This window comes from Mus caroli, unplaced genomic scaffold (genome assembly GCF_978045245.1).
Source record: "Mus caroli unplaced genomic scaffold, Mus_caroli_1 scaffold_7, whole genome shotgun sequence".
Classification (NCBI taxonomy): domain Eukaryota; kingdom Metazoa; phylum Chordata; class Mammalia; order Rodentia; family Muridae; genus Mus; species Mus caroli.
Window position 1 is genome coordinate 131,577,408 of NW_028227262.1, and position 12,852 is coordinate 131,590,259.

The following is a 12,852-nucleotide window of genomic DNA, read 5'->3' on the forward strand; positions in this document are numbered from 1 at the left end:
GCAGTCTAGAAAATGCAGAAGGAGGAAAGAAAATTCTCCATGCTTTGGAGAGAGAGAGAGCCACCAGCCATGTGAGATCTCAGGTGGAGGGATCGTTGGTTGCTCCCTGAGCGGGGCTTGGGGTAACTGGCAGGATATTAGAAACACAACTGAGCTGAGGGCAGATTTAGGGTGCTGAGCAAGGAGAAGGTAACCAGGCAACTAAGTTGAGGGCAGATTTTAAGATGTTGAGATAGGAGTGAAGATGGGGGCACATTAGCTGTGGAAGGCTTAGAAGTGCCCTACCATTGAGCTAAAAAGCATATCAAAAATAACCTTGTGCATGTGTGTGTGTGTGTGTGTGTGTGTGTGTGTGTGTGTGTATGCATGTGTCTTTCATCCATGGATCCAAGGTGTCTGGTAGAGTGGTCTGCCTGGAATTTAAAGTGGGGAAGTAGAAACTACATGCTACACAAGACCTTGATGTTGAGAATGTCTTCATCACGTTATTTTTTTAGATAAGGTCTCTCACTGAACATGAAACTTGCCAATTTTGCTAGACTGGTGGGCCAAAGAGATCCAGGGATCTTGCCACTACCGTAATTACATCTATGGCTACTTTTCCTGTTTTTAGATGGGTGTTGAGAATCTAAAGACGAACCTAGCATGTTTGTACAGCAAGCACTCTACCAACTGAGCCACCTCCTGGGCTCACGTCAGGGCCTTTTCTCAGTATTTCTCTTCTGCCTGAAGAAGCACATTTAGCAATTGTTCTCTCATAAATTCCTAACGGTGGATTCTCTCTGTTTTCCTTTATCTGGGTACATATGTATTTGACTTTTACTTGTAAAGAATATTCTCACCAATTACAGAATTTTAGGCTGACAGTTCTCATTATGTTTTGTAATGTTCTTCCTATCTCCTCATCTTTTGTAGTCCATAAGAAATCTGAAGTCATTCACACTGTCTTTTTTTTAAAAGATTGATTTATTCATATGAGTACACTATCACTGTCTTCAGACACACCAGAAGAGGGTGCCAGATCCCATTACAAATGGTTGCCAGTCACCATGTGGTTGCTGGGAATTGAACTCAGGACCTCTGGAAGAGCAGTCAGTGCTCTTAACTGCTGAGACATCTCTGAAGCCCCCACACTATCATTTTTATTTCTCTTTATCATAATGAAGAATAATGAGGAATAATGAAATATTTGTCATTAACAGTTATAAAAAATTTTGTATCGATCTATCTTCCAGTGCTTCTGTCTTCGTTGTTTTGTGATTTGCTCTGTCTGGTGATTTATAAGGTTTGCGTGGTTCCTCATTCCATATTCTGATGGGACCTTCTATTGTCTATTTGTCCTCTGTTTAAGAGATGGTTGTAGAGGGACTAGAGATATAGCGCAGTGGTTACAAGTTCTTGATGCTCTACCATCCCCAGCTCAAGTCAGAAATTTCACCTTGCCAGTTTGGACTGTGGCTCAAACTCTTCTCTTCTTTAGAGGAGAAAATAGACTGACTCATTTGGCTAAAATGCCATACTGAACTTATAAACAAACTAACATTAATCGTTTTGTTTTTAAGTTCTGTATACTGTAGTAAATTTTATGGTCAGTTTTGAGATTTTTTTTTTTTGAAGAGATCCTGGATTTCTTGAATTTTATTTTGCAATGCTACCACCCTAGAGTTGGGGCTGGTCTTCAACAGAAAAAAAAAGTGGTACATTCATGACATGGTTTCAGGGATCATATCACATATTTTCTTTCTCTGAAGGGTCCATGTGTGTTGATGACTGTCCAGTGCCTGGAGAGATAGGTACCTCATAGCTTTGCGCAACTCTAAATTTCTGCTCTGTATAAAATTTCTCTTGGGCTTAGAAGCACAGGTCTTTTGGCATCAACTCAGCAAAATTTACTGAGATTTAAATGGCTTTTCCTTTGGTTAAGAGATGGTTCTAGGGGGCTAGAGATGTGGTTCAGTGGTTACAAGTACAGTACGTGATGCTCTTCCAAAAGACTAGAGTTCTGTTCCCAGCACAAATGTAGGGTGGCCCACAACTGTAACTCCAGCTCCAGAGGATCTGAAAGCTCTGGTCTCTGAGGGTCCCTACAGTCATGTGCACATACCTACATGCAGGCTCGCATGGGCACACATGTGCACACACATAATTTAAAATAATAAAAATAAATCTTTTTTTTAAATAGTTATATTTGGGTCTCTGCCTCAGGAAGAAACTAACTCAGACTGAAAGACAAATGACCATGTAGTTGAAGAAGTAACTTCATTTTTAAAGGGTGGAGATAGTCTGGTAGTAAATTAGTTCTCTTCTCTGCCCTGGGAGATTAGACAAACAATGGGTCTAACTAAGAAAATAGACTGACTCATTTGGCTAAGATGCCATACTGAAGTTATAAGCAAACTAACATTAATCTTTTTTTTAAGTGGGGGGAGGGTGGGTTCTGTATATTGTAGTAAATTTTATGGTCAATTCTGAGATTTCTTATTAAAGAAATACGAAACTCGAACATTGAATTGATAGATATAAAGCACTCCGAATCCTGCCTTTTCTTCCCTCACCCTCTGCTGTAACCGGAGTGACGTATGAAAAGTACCCTGCCATTTATTTGTCAACTCGTCTTTGCTATGGTCATAGCTGATGACAAAAGAAAGGCTCGCCTTTCCTCCTGCTTGCCGTGAACATTTTTTCCAACTACCTGTCCAAGGGCATTTAAGAGACTAGATGCTTAAGACACGAGAGGCAGGAGCCTCTCAGTAGGAAGAGATGCTGTATGGGACTATGTAATGGGTCATCAGTGGCTAGGGGTGGAGTAGGGAGAGAAGTGGAATCACAGATCTGGAAGAGACCAGTCATCTGGTCCAGACTGCCTCCAGACAGGTCAGAAGGGGTGTTTGGGTGGGCCTTTTTGCACATCTGGGTTTAGCCTTTCTTGAACTTTTTTAGCCTTTTGCCTTTGACCAAAACTGATCTGTACTCAGCAAGGCATGTGGCGCTTCCTCGTGAAGCTCTTTGGGGAGAATTTAATTGGCTCTAAGAATGGTCCATCCCTTTTCTAGGAGGCCTGTTTCAGGTTTAGGTCATTCCATTGGCCTCACCATCCACTGAAGGGCAGGTCTCCTGGCCATATAATTCCCTGGGCGGAGAGGAAGGGATCCTAAACTATGGTCACACTCTATGTGTTTCTAACAGCCCTTGAGCTGTGAGGACAGGACGTGCTGGGACGGGTGGGACTTGTGAGCTGGAGTTTCAAAAGTGGTTAACGTTTTCATTGTCCACAGTTGAAGCATGTAACCTGCCTACCTTCCCCTAAAATCGCATCTATTGCCTGGTTTCAGTTACTGCTAGAAGTGAAACTTCAGGACTTCAACAAACTTAGGAGAATGGCGGCAGCGGGTGAAGATAAGTTTTAGCTCTTTTCTCTGCTTCCTTCAGGAAGAAGCTGGTGACCATAAATTGAGGTGCAGGAGGTAATGCTGTTGGGAGCGATCCCGGCCCTCCCCAGTCAGCGCGCGCTCCTACTCAGAGCCTAGCTCACCCCCTCCCTCGCCCAGCGAAGACGAAGCAGAACTTCCCCTGGGTCGCAGCCCAGTGATATGGAGCAGCTCTGGCGCGGAGCCCTGCTCTTCCCGAGTCGTGGGTGGCGCGGTGCTTGTTTCCCTCTCCTCCCTTTCCGGACCCAAAAGGGGATGTATCTGGGTCAGCCTGGGAGGGGCCGGACCTGCCATGGACAGCGAGGGGGAAGGGGGTGGCGATGACAGCATCTTTCAGGTTTTTGGCATCTCTGGGCTGTGCCTCGTCCAGCCTCTCACCGCTTGCTTGCTCGGTGCTGGGCCATAGCTGACGTTCTGGCGAATCCTGGCCCAAGAGGTGGAAGATGCGGATGGGGTGGGGAGTACCGTTATCCTTCCTATCCGCGTGCCTGCTCTATATACAATGACCATACAACCCCTTCATACTCCCCATTCCCCCGGGCACACTCCTGGGTAGTGGGGTGGGGGGCGCCCCAGGAAAAGAGCAATGGAACAGTTCAAGGTCGCTGTAAGTTCCTGGTCTGTCCTTTCCGGTGATAAACCACAAGGCTTCGAGCCAGTTGCTGTTCAAGATGCTCCACCCTTGGGCCCAAGCCCCATCTCTACTCTGTAGGGACCCAGGTCCGAGGTCCCGCGTCACTGTATTTTCACTGTACTTCAGCCAGACGCACAGGTTGGACACCCTGCCTGGAGAGATGCAGTCCAAGCCAGGGAGCAGATAGATACCTGACTGCCTATGAGCCCCTCTGTCATCTATTGCACTCCCTCAACAGCGTAAGGAGGAGCTGTGTGTGCGTAAAAGCCGCATCTTCCCAAGGGCGCTTAGACTGAAACTGTTGCTTGAGATCTCCTGGGTCCCAGCCCCTCTCCCCTACTCCCTTCATGTATGGCACACAGGATCGGGGCCATAGGTCTTCATTTTCGGGGCCTAGGCTTTCCTTCTCAACCTAGTCAGACACTGAGTGGTCAGACATGGCAGATCCCAGTTCCCATGAGTATCTCCCAGCGCTCAAAGCAATGAGTTGGAAATCATTTTTGGTTTCTTTTATCCTGTGGGCAATTATCTCCTCACCCCGCCCATCCCTTACACACGATCTTGCTCGATCAGGGACTTCAGTTTAGCAGAAACTGTTAGCCTTGACAAAGTGGAGCCTAGGTTCCGGTGGTGGCCCTAACATACTGTGTATTTGGCTAGGAACTTCTCAAAAGGTGCTTTTGCCTCTATGTTGTTCCGGGCCACTCCGAGGTTTGTCCACCTCCTCTGCCCCTCCTAACCCGGAGATAGCTCTTGCCATCGTTTCTTCCACTCCTCAATAAAACCCAGTGCCCCCTACGCCCCCGCCCGGCGTAGGCGCCCCCTTCTTTAGCTGCGCCTGGAGAGGAACAGAAAGGACAGGGTGCGCGGGAGGCAAGCAGAGCTCGGGGCTGCCTGCGCTCGCAGTGCTTGGGGAATTGGCTGTGGGCGAGGCGGCCCGGGCTGCCCTTTATCGCTCGCTGGGCTCGTCTTTTGAAACTTTATCAGTGAGTCTCACCACTAGCCGCAGACGCGAGCGGCGGGGGGGCGGGGGCGCAGAGGCGCCGGCAGCCGTGACGAGGCGCTCCCGGAGCTGAGCGCTTCTGCTCCGGGCACGCATGGCGCCCGCACACGGAGTCTGACCTGATGTAGACGCAAGGGGGTTAATATGAACGTCCCTCTCGGTGGAATCTGGCTCTGGCTCCCTCTGCTCTTGACCTGGCTCACCCCTGAGGTCAGCTCTTCATGGTGGTAAGTCCCCGCATATGGGCGCGGTGCTGATGGATTTTTGGAGATGGGAGTGGGGACCCTACTGGTCGTAGAGACCCTCCCTGGCTGATTCCCAGTCCAGGCAGTTGTGGATTCTGGACCAACCATGTCTTATCACAGCATCCTAAGCTGAGCCCCTTTGCTTTTCTCAAAAACCCATTTTTGCTTTGACAACTCCAAAACAATTCACATGCCCCACAAATGAGGGATTTAATGTTCGGTTGTTTGGAGCCAGATGAGTGACAGCAAAAGCAGCCAATACCTTATTCCACTGAGAAATGTGCTAGCCTGAGCTGTAACTTCTAGCAGTGTGTGTGTGTGTGTGTGTGTGTGTGTGTGTGTGTGTGTGTGTGTGAATTCACCTTGAAAACTACAACTGCCACCCCCCACACCCACGACTTCAAAAACTGCCTCAAGAGAACTCAGTCCAGGCTGTTGGAGTTGTAGAACCTTAAGCCTGTGATTTTGTATTCTTTCCCGGCCTTCCGCATTCCTCGTGCTTCACCCTAGTGAACCAGCCTCCAGGTAAAGACTATTGCCTAGATGTAAAGCTACTGGGACTGAGGTGCCCATTATGCTACCCTGCTCAAAACTGTCTCCCTAAAGTGTAACTGCTGCTGTCTCTATATGCGGATATGTGATTTACTATGCGTACACTCTGCCAATCTAGAAATCGCCTCCATCTCTCAACTTTCTGACTTGGAAAAGAGATGGAGTTCTGAGCTCTGAGACTTTCTTGTACATAAAGTTCCAGATCAGATATTAAAGTATTCTGATAACAATTCAGAAAGATTGGCTACACACACACACATACACACACACTCGCGCGCTTTTGTGTGTGACAACGGTAAGGATCTTAACCAAATACAGTACAGGACAAAATCAATGGACTATTTAGATTCCAGAGTCCCTGAGAGAAACAGGAAAGCCCTGATGGTAAGAGGGGGTGGGGGGTCAGCTCCTTTCTAAGCTCGTTGAACAGGAAGGCCTTTAGGCTTCACCTTGCTGACACAGGATAAAAGATTGACTTATCAGACTGATCATTTTTCAATAAAATGATTATTTCTGTTTCCACGTGTGTATAAACATTATTTACCGCTGGGCATTTTGTCACACTGTCTCTCAGCTGTCACTTAAATATATTTTTTTGAGTCACAGCTGCAATGATTTTATGATTATATAAAAAATGGGAATGCAAAAAAAAGATATTCTCCTTATTTGGTCACTTTCAAAAGATACCTATGGCAACTTGGGTTGTATAAAAGGTACCTTTCTAAACCTCTCACAACGAATGGAGAACATCTGCCTAGAGATGATGATGTAATTTTTTTTGTTAAAGTTTCTTTTCAAAAAATACTTTATGGAGCTATAATGCTGATTTTTTTTCAAATATTTAGTGCTGGTGATAACAATAGAAAAGATTTTTTTTCTCCCCAAAAGTTTCTATAAATGCCAAAAAAAAAAGAGAGAGAGAGAGAGAGCCAGAAAAGGAAACCATTTTGAGGTTTGTTTTTTTTTTTTTAAATATGGAAAGGACATTATGTTTGTAAGAAGAATGTAGCATTAGATCCCAGCAGGTGCTAAGAGGATACATGCTGGCAGGGTTTGAAGACATTTAGGATCAACAAATGGGAGTGAGGAACTTCTAAAGATCAGCTTCCCCCAAAGCCAAAGACAGACATATGGCTTCACTGAAAGCAATGTCTTTGAAATTCTCTCTGTGTTCTCCCAAACACAGAGAGATGTGTTGCCCCACCCCCTTCAAGCCCCCATTTTCACAATGCTACTGTCTCTGCCTCCCTGTCCAAGGCATCATTTGGTGGCCCCAGCTCTGGGAGATAATCGTCCACTGTATTGGAGGGTAGCTTTGACCCCGTCATTGGCCGTGCTCCCCTTGCCTGTTTCTGCACTGAATGACAATCAAATAACCCCTGCCTTCTAATGTTACCAGGGAATAAGCAATTCATCCTCAAATAGTGCTGTAGGGCTAATCTCCCGGGGAGCACCACGTCTGGCCCGTCTGTTAACATCAACTTTGCCTTCCTGTTGGTCTCTTCCAGGTACATGAGAGCTACAGGTGGCTCCTCCAGGGTGATGTGTGACAATGTGCCAGGCCTGGTGAGCCGGCAGCGTCAGCTGTGCCACCGACACCCAGATGTGATGCGTGCCATTGGCCTGGGTGTGGCTGAGTGGACTGCAGAGTGCCAGCACCAGTTCCGCCAGCATCGCTGGAACTGCAACACCCTGGACAGAGATCACAGCCTCTTTGGCCGGGTCCTCCTCCGAAGTGAGTCTCCTTCTCCTGGCCCTCCCTGCACCTGTACTCAAAGCCGCCCCCCCACCCCCCCACTTCTTAATGGCACTCTGTTCAGTATTTTCCGTAGAATGTAAATTCCACAAGGGCAGGGACTAGCCTGTACTATTTGTACTCTGATTGGTGCCCGTGTGGTGTAGGTCCCATTCATTTGTTACGAAGACTGACTAGGTAAACTTGTAGCGAGAACCTATTATTGCTTTTCCAGCTACATTTTAGACAGTAAAAATATTTATGAAAGAGGACTAACGATTTTAAATATGGAGATTTCTACTTCTCTTGGAGACTTAACATTTTCTTAATTAGGTAATTAAGAGTCATTAAGTGTCTGGATATCAAAAGAAAATTAAAGCTAGTGATCTATTAGCATATAATCGAGAAAATGAATTAAAATCAATTTTTACTTTGAAGTAATACTCGTCCACTCAACTGGTGAGAGAGAAGCCTTCTACAAGAAATAACCCTGCCCATTCGTTACTGGGAGATTAGACTAGAAATACAACGATTTACATGTAAACACAGAAACAGAAAACTTTACACTTGTTTTTGCCCACCCAAATCCCTCCCATTCCCAAGAAAATCATCCAGGCCGTGCACTTGGAAATGCTTAGCAGAGGGTGTTTCTGTCATGTCATCCACGTAGCCCTCGGGTTTTATGAGGCCAAATGCATAAATGAATGCCTCTAAAATCCCCCAAGGGCGTAGTCCTCTCACTCTTAAGAGTCTCCCTAAAGTTAATTTGTGTGATATTCTGCAATTTATTTCTCTCGTTTAAGAAATATACTCTTATGCATTCTTTTTAGAGTTTCGATATGACATCGCAAATTTTTGAAAGGGTAATAGCAAATGTCAGCCTCGTGGAATTTTAAGACTTCTCCTAGGGTAGTTCACCAGTAAATCAATTAGTGCTGGACCTTGTCAATGAAAATTTGCAAATGCCCATGGCAATTCACCATAGACTCTATTGGTTGTAGGTTTTTACTCATTAAAATAGATCAATACTTTCTAGTTTAACTTTGTGAGGCTTCTCATTTATACAAGGTTAACCTGTAGATCCGTGAATTCCTTTGCTTATGGAGGGGTACAAAAAAACAGCCTTGAGATCACAGATGAAAGGAAGCAATTTAAATTTTTAAAATGTATTATTAGTACTGGGCAGGGTTGGGGCATATGGAGGGGAGGAGACAGGGCTCAGGATTTAGTTCTTGCTTTTCACTGATGGTTCTATAGAGTCAACTCAGCCCTTTCTTGCTGAGCCATAATGCTGACCTAAGAGGTACCAGCTTCAATAAATGATCCAAAAGATGGCACCTCCCCCAAAGCTGAGGATTCATTCATAGAATACTTTACAGGGTTACTCCGAGAGAAGAGATGGTACCAGAAGAACACTGAGCAAACTGACTTAGTCTGAGGCCTCGGGTAAAGAAGGGATTCCAGCTGGGACTTCCTAGAGCTGATACTGAGCACTTTCTGGGATGCTCAAAGCTTAAAAGCCTCACACCACACGATTTCTTCCCACCCTTCACAGAAAGCCAACTTCTTTCCAGACATCTCTGTAGATCCCAGAGACTGTCAGTGATGATTCTGGTTTGGTTTGCAGAGGGGCTGAATTTGGGCTACCAGCCTGGAAATAATCATGAAATTCCAATGAAGTGATCCAAAGACTTGTTACAGTTAATTACTGAGAGGGAAATTTCAATCTAGGGTTGTGAAGAATTCTCTCTGTTACAAACCTAGATGTACCTTTTGATGATCAGGGAAGATAAGATGAAAGGTAGATTGATGGAGGGAGGTAATCATTGCTACTAAAACCCCCCATGATTACAGGGAAGTAGAGAATGCTGGCCACATGTGCCCAGGAGTTCCAGAGTAAAACAGAATAACTTCTTTAAACATTTGGAATTTATTCTTTCACAGGTAGAGGGAAAACCCAAACAGTCTTTTAAGTAGATACTCTGAAATTCTAGAATAGGTTTAAAAACAAAGGGAGATTGGAGTTCATCCTTGCAAGTTTCAAGAGGAAAAGACAAAAGGAAAACAAGACAGTAGATAGAAGATAAAAAAAAAAAGTGGTTTTGTTTTTGTTGTTTGTTTGTTTTTTAAGGGTTAGCCATGACCCTCAAGAAACTCTAGTTCAGGGCTTTATCGTCCCAGGTAAAATCCTCCCAAATGAAGCAAACCCTGCCTGCCCACCCAGTTGACATTGCTGATTCATCACAATCCTAAAAAGGACAGAAGTTTCAACAGTAGCACACCAGGAAGCATTCATATCAGCATTTAGATTAGGATTTAATTTCAATTGTGATGACCTGAAAACGAATCGGTTTTTCTAAGAAGCCCATGATCAAATTTTGTTTTGTTATGAAGCCAGCTCTTGCAATGTGCTACTATTTCACACATAACACTTTAGTGAATCATCTAAAACACTTAATTGAAAACATCTCAAATCGATATCTACATGTTACCGCAACATCTGGAGGCAAAACAAAAAAGTCATGTGCAACATTTTTATTTAAGTAAATATTATTAAGGAATGTGTTTGACTAATAACAAATAATAAAATTTCCTTTGGAATTTTTTTTTTAGAATTATAGAAAACTACTGGTTTATTTGGATGAGTCAACAAGTCACTGTGATTGTTTACCAGTTACAGGGGGATGATTTTGCATCTCAAAAACCTCTCTAGTGCTTTCAAAATACGTGTGTCCCTAACACACTATGATCCACATCTTCTGTGCTTTTCCTCACTTAACAAAATTTCTCACTCGAACTCTAAGACAAGTGGTAAATACATTAAGTGTGTATGATTATTTCTCATGTATGCTATCTATAAATATGGATATTGGATTACAAATCCCGAGCTTGACTTTCAATGATGAAACAGACAACTATCAGCAATGACTGTTTCAAAATGATAAGAATGAAAATATAGTGAAGGTATTATTTCTCTAAAAGCCAGCAGGTAAAATTAAGCCAGATTAGTCACCACCTCTCAGTGTTCTTTTTCACCCATGTTTGAGTCTTACCGCATTAGCTGGGACTTATGAGCCCACAGACCTTGAGACCAGAGTCTCAACGGCATAACTTGCTACCTGAGGCAAATCTCCATCTAAGTGATTATCCCTAGAAATAATAGTCCACCTTTTTGATGGGCTAGAGATTTGGAGAGAGAGACTCCTGGATAGCTGAGGTAAGTGCCATTTAACATTGTGTAGATTTTTAATAAAGAGACGAGCAAAGCACATCTTGCAAGGGATGCACAGTAAGCTGTAGCAGTGAGTGGCACATGGAAATGAGCAAGGCTTCCATGCGGAAAAGTAGGCTGTTCTCCCAGCTGTGTGGTTCAAAAAGTCACACTGGTCTTGACAGATTGAATTGCCAAACGCTTCTCTGCTTTCTGCCTTGCCTTGGCATTCGCTCGCCCGGCTTCTATTTTGATTGTTAATATATTTGCTGCAGCAACCATTAATAAAAGGCCATGCTAGTAACAATGAAATACAGTTCCACTTGAAAAATGAGGTGCACCCAGACCCTAAAGAGCCTTATATCTGTCACTCCACCACAACACCGTGTTATGAGTTACTACAGATTATTAAAATAATTTAATGTAGTTATTGCACTGAAATATGTCCCTCTCAGCCTGTAAGTGAAAGTACGCTGCTCTCTAATAAAGAACAAGTCTAAGAAAGCCCCCAAAGGGTTCTTGCCCAAGTCTAATTATAGGCGGTAAATTTGTTTCCTTCCAGAAAAACCAAAGCAAAAGCTTTTCACTGTCTCTGACCCGATACCAATGATTAGTGCAGGTGTTCCAGAGGAAAGGAAAATCACCCCAGTAGTTAGACACAGTGGGCAACTCAAGGATATTGCGTATCGCCTTCAACAATCTTTCAATTACTCCTGAAAGCTGATGGCAAGCCAGCTGTCCAGTGTTCCTGCCAGGGGCTGGCGGCTGACTGAACTCTCTTCCCACCCTAGCCCCAATATTTCCTAGATTTCAGCAGTCCGTTGCCTGTAAGTTAAACTTGCCTTCGTGTCCTCAATAATGCCTCAAGGTTTGGGAGTGCATTTGTTTGTTGTGGCCTTCAACTTTTAGGTTCAAGCAGTCTTTCACCCCATCCTCTAGAGTAGCCAAGACTACAATCACATCCAATAATGTCCGTCTTGACAGTTTTTCCCCCAAGCTGTGCTATCATGACTTCTAAATGTTACGATGGAATGAATGATAGAACTGTAGAATTCAGAAGGTTTTACAGATGGAGAAACTAAGGTGGCTGGCACCCGATCTGCTCTTCTGTGACATCTAGAGTTTGGGGGTAAAGGTGGTTTGCTGAAACTAGGAGCAAGGCTATCTTTTATCTTTTCTATTCTGTATTAAGAAAGAGTTGACCAATAGACATTTCAATGGACTAAATCCTCCACTAGAAGAAAAGGATTCATATTAAAGAAACCGCCTGGAATCTAGCAAAGAACCTTAGGCGGTGAAATACCAAGCAATTCGCCATAGGAAAGCTATGCAGGACACTTGGAGAGACGCTCTCTGACCGCTTTTAAGAAAGGCATTTTTGTTTCAGGTAGTCGGGAATCGGCCTTTGTTTACGCCATCTCTTCAGCTGGCGTTGTATTTGCCATCACCAGGGCCTGTAGCCAAGGAGAATTAAAGTCCTGCTCCTGTGATCCAAAGAAGAAAGGAAGTGCCAAGGACAGCAAAGGCACCTTTGACTGGGGTGGCTGCAGTGACAATATTGACTACGGGATCAAGTTTGCCCGTGCCTTTGTAGATGCCAAGGAGAGGAAAGGCAAGGATGCCAGAGCCCTGATGAACCTTCACAACAACAGAGCTGGAAGGAAGGTATGGCCTGCTACCCTGCTCAGCTGAGGACCCTGTGCTCTCGTGACTCACTGAGACAGAGCTTCTCTTAAGATCTCTTAGTTGATTAAATGCTGTGCAATCAGAGCTTCCCACTGACTCTCTGACCCAGGACCACTTGTTTTAAAGAATACCACCAATTGGGCTGAGACGCCCACCCAGGCCCCACCTTCTTTCCCACAGCCATGCTCAAGAAGTCTACCCATTGTTTTGAGCAGTGTACTGAGTCAAGTATCTTATGGTCCTTCTGGATAGTGTAGCATCCAGGCAAGAGGTGCCACCTGCCAGTTTGTTCATCCCGTATAGCAATAGCATCTTGAATACTTGAGCATTGATACCAATCTTATCTTCTCTCAGATAC

General features: G+C 44.5%; 1 protein-coding gene across 1 annotated transcript in view; it reads left to right on the plus strand.

Annotated features, from left to right (window-relative positions):
* Positions 1–5,115: 5,115 nt before the first annotated feature.
* Positions 5,116–12,852, plus strand: part of Wnt2 (Wnt family member 2) — a 44,250-nt gene continuing 36,513 nt past the window's right edge. Inside the window, exons 1-3 of the mRNA XM_021164957.2 lie at positions 5,116–5,292; positions 7,371–7,597; positions 12,196–12,473. Of these exons, the coding sequence (XP_021020616.1) occupies positions 5,210–5,292; positions 7,371–7,597; positions 12,196–12,473 (588 nt within the window). The 5' untranslated portion in view covers positions 5,116–5,209. The remainder of the gene's footprint in view (positions 5,293–7,370; positions 7,598–12,195; positions 12,474–12,852) is intronic.